The following is a 17,594-nucleotide window of genomic DNA, read 5'->3' as shown; positions in this document are numbered from 1 at the left end:
TTTTTATTTATGGAAGAATTTAAATGAAATGTGATACATAGGCACTTGGAATAAAGGAAAATCTAGCGCTAGTTTCAAAATTTTATTTTGCGAATGCGCAGTGGCAACTTTTTTATCTATGGAACTATTTAAGTGAAATTTGATACTTAGGCGCTTGGAACAAAGGAAAATCTAACATTAGTTTTAAAATTTAAGTTTGCGCATGCGCAGTTCCAACTTTCTTATTTAGAAAAGCATTGAAATGAAATTCTCTCATAAACTGAAATTGAAGTAGCACGTCAACAATGGATTGCCCATGTGCAACGCTATCTTTCATATTTGTGGCCGATTTTTACGATTTTAACAGAAGTTGCATCTTACAAATGGGAAATGAATGCAAGTGGAAATGCGCTTTATGTAAATCGTTTACGATTACTTTTTAACTTGTTTATGTTTTATGTTACTTTGTGTTAATATCAAACAGCGCCTTCTACTATTCATCACACTTACTAAAAAGACTATTCATGTAAAATCTGGTTACAACAAGAGAGCTCCTTCCATAAGACCAATTATGCGAAAATCGGTTAACCTAAACAAAACCAAAGGTACATTCTATTCCTTCAATGCGATTCCACCTTCCCTCGCCCCTCACATTTTATGAGTTAGAGCAATATGTGCCGCGTCAAAATGATGCAAAATTCATACAAGATTGCGAGTCAAGTATTTTTTGTTGGATATATTTTAGGGAAAAAAATATTTTTCTACATAATCATGAATCGTACTCCCTCTAGCGGCAAACCTAGAAAGTTTTTGGCTAACAAAATCCTTTTCCCCAGGCTGTGTAATTAACGGTTCCATAAACATGGCATATAATCTTTATTAATAGCACACCCTGTACAAATAATGGTAAATGACAAACTGCGATTACGGTGATCCTCCGTACTTAACCAACTTCGGTCGTGGCCTTCAAAGCAAACAATATTTAAACTGACAATATTTTATGTCATTGACAACGCTGGTACTGCGATATTTTTACCTCGATTTTTACTACAACGCAAAATTATTACTTTCTTACAAAACATTCCTAAACAATTAGGATCACTCAAAAAGAATGCGATTAACGTATACTATAACGAAATGCATTCAAAATTAACTGCGCAAGGAAATTAAACTGCACATTACCATTGTTTAAATTTAAACAATGACATTACTTCCACTTTCTTTGCGCAGACGCTGTCCATGTAGATGGGAATCTGTTTCGCTGCGCTGACGCTTCACGTTTTGGTTCTAATGCAAAGTTCTCGGATATTGAGCCCCGCTATGCGTAAAAAGACGAGGAGCTACGCTACGATTGGTCGACAGTCTTCGGAGTATACCTACACGTTTTAGCTTCTTTTGTACCACCGAAACCGAAAGTAGATGTCAAATCTTCCCTGCGGAGCAATAGCCCCTCTTTTTAAGACAAAATGCAAATTTTTCGCAACCTGAGTCCTGACGCAGGTGCAGGTTTGATAGTGAAAGGGAATGGCTGAATTTCATTGCGAAACCTGTTCTTATAGAGCTCAGGGTATGGTATCGTAGAAACGGTACGTCCAGAATGGGTAAAACGACGCATATAAAAATACCATGTTACGAGCGGGATTTGAGTTTTCCCAATTTACCTTCGGAGTTGGAGTTTTAAATTAACTTACCCTTGTAACTTAAAATACGGATGGCTAACATATACCTAATACATGCATATTCTTTAAAAAGAATGAAAGCACGTAACCGTTACATATACTGTACTTGATCAATATAGGGCTTCTATTGCACACTCGTAATCAGCGTCATTTAAGCATAAGCGATAGAAGCAGAAAACTCTACTACATCTGTTAGCAACGGTATCAAGGATTAGTTGCCAGCGAAGAGACCTTTTGTTCTCTTGGAGTATAACTGAAGTTATTATTTATCAGTGTGTGAAATGAACACCTCGAATAAAAGTAAAATTAATGCCGCTTCAAAAAATTTGTTTTGCGCATGCGCAGTCGGTTTTTTTTATTTGTTAAAATAATTAAATGAAATTTTTTCTGTAGAGTCACTCAACGGTAGAGTGTAGACACTTCAAATAAAAGTAAATTTCTTAGAACGATGGCACAATTTGAGTTAATTTGTTTTCTTGAAAGTCATGCGCATTCGATCTGAGTTTTACATCCCTATACACACCTGAAAACATAACAAACGGTTTGATAGTAAACGACTGACGTTCGCGCAGTGAAAAGGTTATACTTATAAGTATATCTCGTGTTTTATTGAATTTCAGTAAAATTGATTTAGACAATACCACTTAAAACAGAATAGCCCTTCTTCAGTTTGAATTTACCATATCATCTGCGAATAGCAAAATTTCATTCACTATCATCGTTACAGTGTTTTAGGGCATTTCCAAAAATGATGAAAAACAAAGTACCTAATACTGAACCTTGTTTAACTCCAAACAGAGTTTTGATCCAATCGTAGTGTCTCGCTGTCCTCGAAAACCACACTGTGTACCACAGAATAAGTTAGAACATACACACTCTCTTCATCTATATAAATGCCGAAATGTATGTACTTTAGAAATACTGCACCAAATTAGATAATTCTTTTTTTATAGTGTTTGTTATTATATCAGGACAAGGCTTGTATAAAAGATAATTTCCAAAAAAATTGTACGGAAAGACGTAAACAATTTTTCTATTTTTCCGTCCCTTTCAATTTCAATATACCTAATAGAAGGCGCCATTACTAACACATAATAATGAAATGTTTGTATGTCTGACTAAACCGTTCATGCGATTCTGATGAAATTTTGGGAAATGGATGGTTTCCGATATAGTAAAACACTTCCTGAAATTTCAACGGGATTTTATGGGCAACGGGAAAAAAGGGAATTTGCCAGGATCGGGATTTTATCGGTAACTGGATACGGGAACGGGAAACAGTGGGATTTCCCAAAGGCGAGGAAGTTCGTCGGGGCTGCGAATTTTCATATAAAACTATATTTCGACATCACCCAAAATAACTAATTCATCTAAAAACTATGAGGATTTATCATTATTGAAAGATTGGCGATTATTTTGGTTAGATTTAGACTAGGTTGCAACTATTTACAGTTTCAAGTTTCACACTTTTAATTACGGACTCATGTATCTGATGTTACTTTATTTTAGTGGTTGGCACTCAAAAATTGGTCCTGTACTGTTAGTAGTAACTATATATATATTCATAGGTATATGTTTTAGGGTATACTAGTTTGTGATCATCTGGTACGACATATGACTAAAGAAGTTTCTTGTTTCAGGCAAAGAACATCACTCCGACGATGACGACGAAATCCAAAGCGATATCAGCGAAGACATCAAAGATCCCAATTCGAAGAAGAAAAAAGGCGACTCGAAATCACAAAGTGCTGGAAAACCGAGGAGGGCGCGAACTGCGTTCACTTACGAACAACTTGTAGCTTTAGAAAATAAATTTAAGACGACACGGTACCTTAGTGTTTGCGAAAGACTGAATTTGGCTTTAAGTTTAAGTCTCACTGAAACTCAAGTCAAAATATGGTTTCAAAACAGAAGGACGAAGTGGAAAAAACAAAATCCCGGAATGGACGTGAACTCACCAACAGTACCTCCGCCTAGTGTTACGTCGGGTAGCAGTTTTCCCGGCTTCCCAGGTCACCATTCCCATTCCGGCTTACTCTACTCCCATCACGTACCTTACGGCGGCGTTTACCCGTTACAGGCGGCGACATCTGGAAGTTACACACCATATTTTCACTTAACTAACCACGGCCATAATTTGGGATCTTGAAAATTGACCAGTTACGACTAGGATGCTGTTTAGTGCTAAGAGTGGACTCAGGATACTTTGACCATTGTCGATTGCAAATCGACGAATTAAAATAGAAATCCCCATTAGATCGTCAGTAAACAACGTTGTACAATTTTATGAACAATTACAAAAGCGGGCAGTTGTTCCTACAATAAAATTGTAGAAAGGCATTTGTATATTATAATGACTTAAATAGGCCAAATATTATTGACAATGTACCTAGAATGTACTTAATACATAATTGTATAATTTTACCTGTAAATAATATAAAATTCGTATTATTTGCATACTTTGATTGATGGAACGCTTAGATAATATAATTGCGCATTGCTCGCAAAATTAGTAGCAAATGTGGTTCCTAATGAATCTAAAATTAGTATTCCGACGTTTATTCCTGTCACATCTTTAGTTAATTCATAAAGAATTTTTTTTAAATATTAAATATCAAAGAATACTAAATGAGTTTGTGGATCAGTTCTAGCATCTGGTGTCGAAAAGGTGCCGACGTTACGCCCAGGAACGTATAACAGTTTTCAAGAAGCGACATTTGTGATCCGTCCGAAGGTGTTAACATCTTGAGACATTTAGAAATAACATCACTTGACATCTACATAGTTTTATGAACATTCTCTAGTCACGGTACTTGCAAAAACAATTACGTGCCTAAATAAACAAAGGCAGTTATTATTTAACCGAGATAATTTCGCTCGCCGTAGTTTGTCCCAACTTTTTTATGGCCAACATCCAAAGTATTTAAATTAAAAGCGATTTTATGGATCCTATAGCGCTTCGAGCTGAAATCTTTGATCTAATTTAGACATCAATAGAACTAACGCTTTTGCTTTAATGAGCTTTTCATTCGAAGTGGAGGCATGCGTGACAATGTCACTTCAACTAACTAAAGCGCTTGTTCGTTAAACAATTGACACGGGATGTTACGCTTTTTTTAAAGGCATTACAAATTCTCTCATGTTTCACGCTTACTATAACTTCATAAGCCGCAATGTCAGCAGCCTCACCAGATGGAACAGATTCTGAGATTTATTGTGCGAAATTAGTAAACCAGAAACAGTTAGACCATTGAGTAAAAGTTTACAGAATGAATCAAAGAGAATTCCTCAAGATCTGGGTAGGTATTTAGCCTTTAAAAAAACACACAAATCAACTGAACTCAAATGATGATTCATTAGTAACGGAAGGGTTTGTCAAATTAGCCACATGTACCGTTTTCTGTGTTGTCTTGGTCATCTTTTAACTGGACTAGCGCAAATAGGCACTGAGAGGAAATTACAGTAGAACCCCGATTATCCGTGCTCCAGCCTCCACGGGACCGAACTAAGCACGGATAATTGAAAAGCACACGGATAATCCAAATTAATATTTATTTCTTACTTATGAACTTGTTGTACCTATACGTGTCTCATATGTATGTACTAAAAAGGATAGAGAATTTTTATACAAGAAAATTTACCCTTTAAGTATCCAAAGTAAAATGTTTACACTAATAAATAAACTTTGCGAAAAAAACGAATTTTTTTGAAAAAAAGTCAGTCACTTTAGTCCGTGTGAAAAGTTTGGATCAGTTTTAATATTCTGATGCTGCGCAAATTTAAAATGAAACTTCAAAAATGTAATTTCAATTAAGGGAAATCACGGCACGGATAATCCACTGCCAGGAAAACCCGCGCACGGATAATCGGGGTTATATATTAATTTTTTGTGTGCACTGGTGAAATTCTTTAGGGTTTTCTTAAATTTTCTGAATTCTTTTCGTATTTCTCTGGATTTTTTCACATTTCGTGTTTTTCCCAAGGGCGCGGATGTAAACATTGACGGGGGAAGTCATACGTTTCAGATTTGTTTGGAATCCGTTTTTTTTTAACTTTGTGATATTATCCAATTTGTATTACCTTTTTGTCAGTTTTCAATCGTATCTTTCCCTGCACCGTTATTTCCAGAAAACCAACCCCGTTATTAAACACAAGCAAATCTTGGATTTTAAATTTTTAAAGCAATTACGTGACGAATATTCCCATTACACAAGGCTATACAGGGTGCTACATTGGAGTCATTTTTCGTTAAAATTGCTATTCTTCAAATTTTTGTCTCGAGAACCATAAGACGCATCATTTGTAAATGTATAGTGGGTTGGGTTGGTAGAACAGCCTTGGATGAAACCCCGCTCACTCAAAAATAAAGGCAAAATAAAAAATTAATAAGTATGTCACGTCTTTGGACAGGACATTAGGTGTGCTCTTTCTGATTTTGTAAAAATATTTTTCTCGCCCCCGTTTAGAGGTTCACTATCGGGAGCCACGAATTTTCTAAAAATTTTGACAAAGCGGAAATGGCATAATTTAATATAACGTCCATCCTTATTGACTCTTTTTATTAGGAAAAAAATAAAAAGGAATAAAGTTTTAGAGAGATTTTTAAGCGTAGTTTCCAAACGAAACATTTAATTGCGCTCCTTGGCTTATTTGAAAAACAGGTCTGTTTTGGTCCTCTTTATTAACTGGTTTTATTTTGGCACAACTCATTTGTAACACTCATGAGAATTTCTTATTGAAAAGCCGGATTGGTAGTTATGGCGCTAAGGTATTGGGACGCAAGAAATTAGAACGCAGACATTCGGACGCAGACATTAGGACGTAGACATTGGGATATTCTGATCCTAATGTCCGCGTTCCAATGTCTGCGTCCTAAACTCAGCGTCCCAATGACTGCCTCTAGTCTCCTGTCTCTAGTTAACCATGAATCGTACGCCCTCTAGCGGCTAATCTAGAAAATTGAAAATGATTTCCAGCCTTTTCTATTGGCTCCTTTTGTTTACACAATCGTTTTGCCTAAACTGTGCCATACAAATGAGCTGTGACCATTATTAATAGGACACTCTGTACTTATGAAAAATAGAACCTTTTCATTAGTAATAATCCAAGGATATATTGATAATTGTTCAATAGGATTTCAAGGACATTGATAATTGTTCGAAAGGATTTAAATAACAGGTTTCGAAAGCTCGCTTTAGTCAGGATAAAGTTCAAGATTGGATAAAAAGGAGTACAGTTAGGATGCTGATGGAGACGAGCTAAAAAGTAAATTTTTACATAGTATCTAGTGTATTATGCGAAGCTAAATGGTCATATTTGAAGAAGATCCCTTGATGAAATCCAGCTTTTCACCGCGATAATTCGTGAACGAAGCCCAATTTTAGAATTCCGTTTTCGTGAACAGAAATAACAGGAAAAATCCGTTTTGCTAGTTACGCAGTTAGCCCTGCATTTTTTTAAAAAACAAAAAATCCTTTCAGGTGAGTTCATAGATCTACAATTCTTTAAATTGCAATAGTTTCTCAATTACCTCTTTTTGAGTTCTCCAAAATAAATAAAGAAATAAATAAATAAATATTGCATTTCATTTTTGTTCGCGGACCGCTGTACTTTTCTAAATTCTATAGTTCTTGAGCCGAGTTTGGAATGTGCTCGTTAGTACCTTTTTCCGCTTTCATTTTTCTTTACGAACACGTTGGTACGGCAAAACGTAAGTGGAGTATATTATTGAAGTCCACGTAAATTTTAAAATATAATTGTGGTGTTTAACCTATATTTTGTGGAATTCTCGAATTGGTGTTTGACCGATTTTCTACATTTGCTTATATTTTTGGAGGCAATGAAATTGGATTCATTCAATACGTAAGTGGCCGCCATTTGCTGAATTGTTCATTATCTCGTAATTTTTTTAGAATTCTCTTCGCTTTATATAAGTTTTGACCCGATTTAATTCACTCGTTGCTGAAATATTATTTTCTTTAATTAGAAGTATGCTAATTGTTATGTTCAAAGAGGTGTTACATGTTAATTCTTTTTAGGGTTCAAGTTTTGGATTTCAAGTTTGAATTTCAAGTGTTAATTTCACGATTGCGACTGACAGTTTAGTGTAATTTGTATACGAATGCAATGTCAACCTGTAATCTAAGCTAACCTGATATAACAACCCTGGGAAGGGAGATAAAGAATTAGTCAATTAGAATGTTATTAATTTTGAAATTAAGCAAGTACATCATTATTGGATAGTTCCTCTTCAAGGGTTACACCAACGTCAATTTTTTTTCTTGTACAAGTTAAATGTCATTTGTTAGTAATTCATTGTAGTCACCTATCGATACATGATATTTTATTAGCACACTCGATTATGAACCTGGTTTCAAGTCGTTGTGCTAAGCTCTTCAAGCGTTTAATTAGTTAATTACCGAGTCACGTAGCTCGGGTTGTATTTTTCTGTTCGTTTTGTATTAGGGATAATGGTTGAAGCGTTTGGAATAGAGGTTTCTTTCTACGTCAACGTTTTCATCAGTAAGAGTAAGAGTTTTTTTGTTACTTGTACCTCCAGTGTCAATGTGATTTCTATTCGTCGCCATTTTACATGTTGGGACTTGCTGTGAATGGATAGATAATTTATCACTATTGAATTAGGGGAATTAATTTGGGATTCATTGGGGGTTTATATTTCACTTTTAACTTTTTAATTCTTGCGGTAATACTGTCAGGGGTGCTGCGGTATTGCCTTCAGGAGTTCAAGCCGGCTGGCCAGAGGTCAAAATGAAGCGATTACGAATTATACAAATATGGTATTACAGTGTAAGCAATCTTTTCATCAGCTGCTCAGGATCGGGTGGGCCGGTTGCGTAGACACCGTTGGCTTATTTGTTGCGGCTGTCAAATAAATAAAACCACCACGTGCGATTATTTCTCTGGTGGTTTAAAGATATGGTGAGGTGGTGCGTATACGCTTGTTGTAGTTTGTGGTTGCTCGAGGACTTGGATCTGGTATCAACTATTTTCGGTACCCCAACACATCAGGGGTGTGGTTGTCATAAAACATCCAAAAGCGTCTTCACAAATCGTGACTAAAGTGCAAATGAAGAAATTACTGGGAATGGGTACTTGTGGGTCAAACTTTTCGATTACTTTGAAGACCATATCTGAAGGTCGACAATTTTTCCCAAATTAGCTAAAATGAAAAATTGCCGAGATTTAAGATGCCAGTATGGATACCCTTGATGGCAACAGAACCTTCCATGCCATGGGAGGTCTTCAGTGTATAACCCTCCACTCTGCAGAAAAGTCAGAGACAACCATCATAAGGATACTGAACAAGTTACTCTCAGCAATAGAAGCAATCAGTGTATCAAATTCTATATCATTGGTACCTTTCTAAGAGACCAGATGGCAGGGCTTCAAGTCCCTGAAGAGCAACCCACAGTTGCAGGATGTGGCAAAATTTTCAACACCCTGACGCATCCTGGCATGAGCTAGTCAGTGGGTCAGGGGAAAATTTCTAGGTTAAACTTTACGCTGGCAAGGGCACAGGGAGCTGCGGTACGAGATGTTGACGAAAATTTTGGCAAATGCACCATTTAGCCTCTCATCCCTCCCTTCTACCTCAGCAGCAGCAAGGGAACACCTCCTCCTCGCACACGACCAAGTATAGGCGTGGTCTGGAAGGGAAAAAGACCCTCAAAGGAACCTTCTATCACCGAAGTACTTCACTCCATCTATTGCAATTATAGGATCGAGTGCAGGAGGCAGTGCATCTGTCAAAAGGTATGGATGAAAATGTTTCTGAATTATAAAGGCCGGGCGTACTCTAATGCTCCTGTTGAGGAGGAAAGATGTACCATTCCTTATCCATTCGAGGAACGAATGCAGCACCGAATAGAGGAAATGGAAAAGGAATCAGGAGATGGTGGCGTCCAACCGCATCAAAGAGGCTGAGAGAGTTATAACATTGATTCGAATATTCCACAATTTTGACATATAGGTATGTTTAAAATTATTCAAATTTTGCTATTAAAAAATATATATTATGCACCCTTGGCCCTGCGGACGTACGCCACTGATCACAATTACAAAGTATGTAGATTGGTAGCATCAGGATTTTTATAATACTTGGATACCATAAAAACTTCTTTACACAATTTGTACTTTTTTATATCCAATGTTCAAAACAAAAATTGTCCGTGCACTTTGATTTTCATGAATCACTAACTCGTCACTAAGAAAGACAGAAGACACTGAAGTTACAAAATTTTTTGCGATGGCGTTCTTATACATATGTTACAATCTTGAACTGGCTTTTACTTTTCACACTCAAAATCATTCAGTACAAAATTTATAGCTAAAAGATGTACCTACCTGGTGTGCAATCCTTACGTAAATAGATCTTAGGTCCTTAGGTAATAAGCTTAGCGAAAGTTAAATCGCCATGCTGATAGAATTGCGATAATCGCGTAAAATTTACGGCAAAGTATAATTTAACCACATTCAATATATACGCGTATAAATTTGAAATCGCAAAAGTAATACCAATTTTTAAACAATTTTCCGCTAGATTATTTAATATAAGCCTATTAAATATAAACGGGCGGGTATTAATGATCATTTGGAGCGTGTTTTGGGGGCAGTGAGTATAAAACGATCGGGCAAAAGCGAGCGAAGGGATTCAACCATGAAATTGAATTATACAAGAACCCTCCACACTCTCTATACGGAGATTTTCAAGGGTCCGATTTTGCTGGATGTACAACATAAATAACAAAAATGGTTCGTTACTTTTTGTAACGTGCAAAAACTTCAATTAAGAATTCATTTTCGTTTTGTCTCTCTTATTAGGCACGCGCGCACGAGAGGTGTAATGTCAAAATTTGGAAACTAAGGACGTAAATAATTTTCGAAATTTATTTACATATCTCCTTGACATTTTCAAGTGCAACTTTGGCATTTACATTTAAATGGCGATCAATGAAAAGCAATTTAAACTTGTCAACTGTCTGACTGAATCCTTTGTTATTTCATTCTGGATCAATTTAATCGCTTAGGGTTTTAAAGTGTAGGGCATTAAACACATGCTGACTTCACATACGAAACTACTTTTCTTATCAGCACAGACATACATTTCCTCATCAAACGACCCGTTTTTCCGCACCGAACATAAAAATGGAGTATAATTGGGCGAGTAATTTGTCTTTTCAAAAGCTTTGAAAGCAACTCAATCATTAAAAATAAACGAGTTGGTAATGTCTCTAAATTTTGCGTTTGATATATTTATGATTTTACACCTCTCTCGTTCGACAGGATTACGATTTCCGTTGCCAAGATACGTATATGTTTTAATCTTTCGCGTATTCTCTTCTACGCATAAAGTAGCACTTTATATTCAGCACATAAAACATTGCCGCTGAGAAATTGATGAGATATTAACCACTTTGTATTCTTTTCTTAATAGGCGCCCAAATTATTTACTGGGTTTTGAATTTAAATTGCGCGCTGGCGCTGTACTTTCGTTAGCTGATGTCACATTGTCACTTTTCTGACTTAGCTGTCATAATTTTTAGCCTAATCATATTCAATTTCAAGTATAATATCTTCATGAAGTTTTAGCTTTATGTAACATTCAGTTGTACTTAGGCAACCATCTTGTCAGTTAATTTCGGGAGTCGCAACCAGTTCTTTGGAGGGCATCAGTACTATTCAACAAAACGCAAAAGTGGTATACTAATGCTTTGTGATTTCTGCCAATAAAAAAACGTTGATGTAGCCAATTGATCGAGATATAAGAAAAATAGATGATCACAAAACTCAAAGGGCAGGTGGTACCTCTTATCATGGGTGGTATCTACAGCCAAATTCATGCTACCGTATACCCACTTATCATGCCCTACGATCTTATTTGTTTTGCTGGTGCTACATAATTTTATATTATGAATTGGAGATTTTTTTAATTGTGTCTTTATTTTTGAGTGGGCGGGGTTTCAGCCACAGCTGCTCTACCAACCCAACCCACTACCTACACATTTACAAATATCCATGCCCGAACCCGGATTCGAACCAGGGCCCCTTGGCACCACAGTTCAGCTTTAACTGAACTGCGCCACACGAGCCGGCTAACCTTTGTGCTCTAATACAGTAACGTAATCACCCAAAGGAGTACAGCAAAACTTACGTTATAGCGCGAACTGATATGTGCTATCCTGTCCATTAATTGTAACAGTTCGTGTATCAAAATGCGGTTTTCGGCACAGTGTTCACAATAATACGAAGAAAAATGTACAATATTGTACACCATTTTTGGAAAATTGCGTACAGGGCTCAAAAATGTATTTATTATTGCATCATTACAAACTTCTTGGTTTCGTTTTCAGAAATACACTCAATTTCACGAATATACAGACAATGCAAACCTTATATAATGCGTTTATTAGATCCAAGCTTGAGTGTGCTGCATGTATCTGGTCTCCTCAAACTCTCAAATACTCAGACATGATCGAAAAAGTGCAGAAAAAGTTCATCCGAGTAATGTTTTTTAGGTCAACCCAAAATTATCCACATTTGATCTCTTACGGTACCCAGTTTAATTACTTAAATAGTACTTTCGGCTTAAATATAACGAGGTTAGAAACCCGACGGTACATTGCCTCCACAATTTTTGTCTTCAAAATTTTACACAATTTGTTAAACTCTTCCGAATTACTTCAAGAAATTAAGCTTAAGGCTGGTTGTTAAGCTAAGGCAAAATAATACTATTTTTGCAGTTAGCAACACAACTTCTCCACTTATTAAGATCTTGATCACTTTAAATAAGTTGTCCTCAGTGAGTGATATAGACCTTTTTCACGATCCCCTAAATGCAATAATAAATCAAATTAGATCTTAAGTCCTAATGTTTGTACAGAGCCCCAGTGCCATGTAAATGGAATTTTTATTCTGTATGGTTTCTGGTTAAACAAATAAATAAAATGATTATAGAAAATTATAAACATATATAAAATGACTAAAAAATCATTATACGAGGGTTTTCGGGAGCGTCCATATGTACCCTCGTAATTAACTAGGGATGCTCTGGGGGTACCGGGCACCAGAGGTACAATGGGGTGAAAAATTAACCATACCGAGAAATTACTCGGTAGTCGTCATTCTGGGCTTTCGCGCTCGTCGAATCCATATCTGCCCTTTAAATTGCTCGGGTATGCTCAGGGGATGATGTGGGGTAAATCTCATGACAATGATGACAATATAGCCGGGTACGTCAGTTGGAATTGGAAAGAGTAAGTTTCACTTTATTATTTCTTCCCAAAATCGGTCTCACATATTCGCATTTGGAGTTGTGATCCGTAGCTTGCCATTGACCGCGTACGAAAAAACGATTTAATAATAAAACACTAGAAGGTACTGTAATGTAACACAAAATTCAACAAGTTAAAAAGTAATCGTAAACGATTTACATAAAGCGCATTTCCACTTGCATTCATTTCCCATTTATAAGATGCAACTTCTGTTAAAATCGTAAAAATCCGGCCACAAATATGAAAATAGCGTTGCACATGGGCAACCCATTTTTGACGTGTTACTTCAATTTCAGTTTATGAGAAGAATTTCATTTCAATGCTTTTCTAAATAAGAAAGTTGGAACTGCGCATGCGCAAACCTAAATTTTAAAACTAATGTTAGATTTTCCTTTGTTCCAAGCGCCTAAGTATCAAATTTCACTTAAATGGTGCCATAGATAAAAAAGTTGGCACTGCGCATGCGCAAAAGAAAATTTGGAGACTGGCGCTCGATGATCCTTTATTCCAAGTGCCTATGTATCACATTTCATTTAAATTCTTCCATAAATAAAAAAAGTTGGCACTGCGCATGCGCAAAACCAAATTTTGAAATTGGCGTTTGATTTTCCTTTATCCCAAGTGCCTATGTATCAAATTTCGTTTAAATTCTTCCATAAATAAAAAAGTTGGCACTGCGCATGCGCAAAACCAAATTTTGAAATTGGCGTTTGATTTTCCTTTATTCCCAAGTGCCTATGTATCAAATTTCGTTTAAATTCTTCCATAAATAAAAAAGTTGGCACTGCGCATGCGCAAAACCAAATTTTGAAATTGGCGTTTGATTTTCCTTTATCCCAAGTGCCTATGTATCAAATTTCGTTTAAATTCTTCCATAAATAAAAAAGTTGGCACTGCGCATGCGCAAAACCAAATTTTGAAATTGGCGTTTGATTTTCTTTATCCCAAGTGCCTATGTATCAAATTTCGTTTAAATTCTTCCATAAATAAAAAAGTTGGCACTGCGCATGCGCAAAACCAAATTTTGAAACTGGCGTTTGAATTTCCTTTATTCCAAGTGCCTATGTATCAAATTTCGTTTAAATTCTTCCATAAATAAAAAAGTTGGCACTGCGCATGCGCAAAACCAAATTTTGAAATTGGCGTTTGATTTTCCTTTATTCCAAGTGCCTATGTATCAAATTTCGTTTAAATTCTTCCATAAATAAAAAAGTTGGCACTGCGCATGCGCAAAACCAAATTTTGAAATTGGCGTTTGATTTTCCTTTATCCCAAGTGCCTATGTATCAAATTTCGTTTAAATTCTTCCATAAATAAAAAAGTTGGCACTGCGCATGCGCAAAACCAAATTTTGAAATTGGCGTTTGATTTTCTTTTATTCGAAGTGCTTATGTATCAAATTTCGTTTAAATTCTTCCATAAATAAAAAAGTTGGCACTGCACATGCGCAAAACCAAATTTTGAAATTGGCGTTTGATTTTCCTTTATCCCAAGTGCTTATGTATCAAATTTCGTTTAAATTCTTCCACAAATAAAAAGTTGGCACTGCGCATGCGCAAAACCAAATTTTGAAATTGGCGTTTGATTTTCCTTTATTCCAAGTGCCTATGTATCAAATTTCATTCAAATACTTTTATAAGTAAAAAAAGTTTGCAATTCGGTTTATAAATGGTCGAGATGCGAAAAGGGCACTGTGAATTTTGAATCGATTCAATTCAACTTTTGGCATTGCGTATTATATGGCTAAATCTATGCCCATATTATCGTTCACACGGACAGATAGATGGGCAGACAGACAAAGGAACAGACGGACAGACCAACAGGCAGACGACAGATAGCAATGCAAAATTATAAACGATCTCTAGGATCGTTAATAAACGGCAAAAGGGTAAAATTATGGAACATGTAAAAAACGGTTTTTTTGTTTTTTTTACAATAACTTTTTTTGTAAGCGGTACAGAAAAAATTCCTTCCTTGGTACAAGACTCGACACCATAACGAACCAAATAGCAAAAAAAGTAGAACAATAGCTCTTAAGATAAAAAACTAGTAGCGTCGCAAAGTTAGCGGACGGACGGACGGACGGACAAAGTGGCCACAATAGCGCATTTTTTTTAATTTTTGTGGAAATGCGCTAAAAATCTGAAAATCAAACTGACAACAGCACAAAAGGAACTCTTATGGCATCAGTAATCCGTATTGTCATTTTTATACTTACATAATAGTAGGACACAAAGTATTTACTAAATTTTTGGTAGGTAAATGGTTAACGTTCAACATTTTTTGATCTCTAGTGGATACTTTGGACATTTTAAAACTTTTATGGCATTTGCACATTTTTGACCAAAATTCCCAAATTTAAGGGTGATCCGACGGGCTGAATTTGGAACGAGTACAAGAGTACCGTAGCAGACTAATTGCTACTTAACTAATAAATATATAAGCAAACTTTTTTTTATATTTTAAAGAAATGGGATGTTTCGAGTTAGATTTTTTTAGATTATTTTAATTATGATTTGATACTTCAGCAAACTTCATCAATGTTGGTGTTTTTCAACACAAATTTACATCAAATCTGGACCAATTTTCAAATGTAAGTCTAAAGAAAGAATCATCCTTTGTTTATACATTGATGCCAAAAACATTTCAATACATCCATAAATGGCTGCGTATTTATAGACTCCTTTGTAAACGCAATTTGTTGTAAAATGTATTGTAAACATACGGTTGACGTTGAACCGTTGAATCAGCCTTCTACAGGTGAAAAACGATTGAATATGAACAATTTCGAGTTGTCAGTCTCGCCGTATTGAGTTCCAAATATCGTCATTTTTGCAAAAATTTATTTAATTAATTTAAACCAACCTATTACTTCCGAGGGTTAATAAATGTTATGGGGCGAATTTGTCGGGGCGAATATTCCGAGGGCGAATTTACTTGGGGCGAATATTCTGAGGGCGAATTTACTTGGGGGCGAATATTCCGGGGGCGAATTTACTTGGGGGCGAATATTCCGGGGGCGAATTTTCCGGGGCGAATTTACGGGCGAGGTCTTCCGGGCGCGAATTTACCGCACACCAGAAGGAGTTACCGTAAGGATCATTTAAGTTACATGATGTAACCTTTTACTTTTTAGGGTTAAGGCTTTTAAAGAGGATGTTCTTTTGATTGCTTTATTTATAAGAAAATAATCCTCATCTGTTATTTTGACGAATCTAGAATGATTTTTCTTGTTGCTTAAAACAAATATTACGTTCAAGTAATACATAAATAAAAATTACATAAACACAAAGAAGACTTAACCGCAACCTGGATGGAAGGACGATGTCTGGCATGGGACTTTTCTTGTGTTGATACCTTATGTCCTTCATATCTCTTCTCCTCGGTGAAGAAAGCAGGTTCTGCAGCCGCTTTAGCTGAACGCAGAAAGAAAAATACTTACGCTGCTTTAGAACCTAAATTTATTTTAACGGATTCGCTGTAGAAACCATGGGTCCGTGGGGAAATGAAGCGAAAATGATGACAGCGGCAATTGGTAAAAGACTCAGGCAAAAAACAGGAGAGTCCCGCTCAACCCAGTTTATTTACCAACGGATAGGTATAGAAGTTTAAAAAGGCAATGCCGAATGTATTTTAGGAACTTTACCTTTTTTTTTGTAATTCTGTTCTATTATTTTCATTAAACGTTTATTTATTTAAAAAAAAATAATTTGTTGTTCAGCAGCAAATTTATCAACATCCTACACAAAGACTACTTAACATGATATGCAACCAAACTTGTGATGTAGAGGCAATATGCAGTAATACAATTGAGTTATTATAATTAACATAATGAGTAAAAGATTAGGTCAAGAAAAACAAGACTTGATATATATCTATCTTGATTAAAGCTGAAGGATTACACAGATTAAATGTTACGAACTCTTATAGATATTTTACGAAAATGACGAAAAAATTGTTTTCAAAAGGGTTCGGGCGCTAAGATTATAATGCGATTAAATAGTAGTTAAGCGGTTTCTTTCTTTGGCGGTGAATCTATTGATACGTAGAAAATTATACCCTACTTTTTTCAATGAGATTTGGATATATTATTTTCTTATAGTGAGACCAAAGTTTCGTTTCGATATTCCAACTTAATTCCTTAAGTAGTCGTCATTCTCCGAAACAGGGACAAATTAATGTAACCAGATAATTATTACTTATAATTCATTCGCCCTCTTAAAAGTACTTACTTATTAACTAACTTTATGGTCAAGTCCATGGACAACTTTTATTTTGACATTAAATACCAATAGATGTCCGAGTTCGCTGTATACGGCAAGTTATTCTTCACCACTTTGATTTTTCTGTGAAATAAACCTTTGTATTTACTTGTTGTTTATAAGACAGTTTGAGATTATGTACAGTATCCAATCAACAACACAATAAAATCGCCAACTTCATGGCTATTAATATCCATGGGGTTGACAAGAGACCATTTTTCAAATTACGTAGTCATTATCTGATTTCAATATTAAGTAACTTTAAAATTGTATGAATGTTTATTTAGATATAGGTAACAGTCTCAGGTTATTATTATTATTATTATTAATATTTTAGAAATATTCACCAGATGGGAAAAATATGTAGTATAACTTTGGAAAAA

General features: G+C 35.6%; 1 protein-coding gene across 1 annotated transcript; it reads left to right on the top strand.

The window, feature by feature from the left end:
* Positions 1–1,576: 1,576 nt before the first annotated feature.
* Positions 1,577–3,807, top strand: LOC116176111 (homeobox protein slou-like). Its single transcript, XM_031494585.1, has 2 exons — positions 1,577–1,580; positions 3,299–3,807. Exons 1-2 carry the CDS (start codon positions 1,577–1,579, stop codon positions 3,805–3,807), a joined length of 513 nt encoding a protein of 170 aa, XP_031350445.1.
* The last annotated feature ends 13,787 nt before the right edge of the window (positions 3,808–17,594 follow it).

This window comes from Photinus pyralis, unplaced genomic scaffold, assembly GCF_008802855.1.
Source record: "Photinus pyralis isolate 1611_PpyrPB1 unplaced genomic scaffold, Ppyr1.3 Ppyr1.4_LG7, whole genome shotgun sequence".
Lineage (NCBI taxonomy): Eukaryota > Metazoa > Arthropoda > Insecta > Coleoptera > Lampyridae > Photinus > Photinus pyralis.
This window is presented reverse-complemented; position numbering and strand designations above follow the sequence as displayed.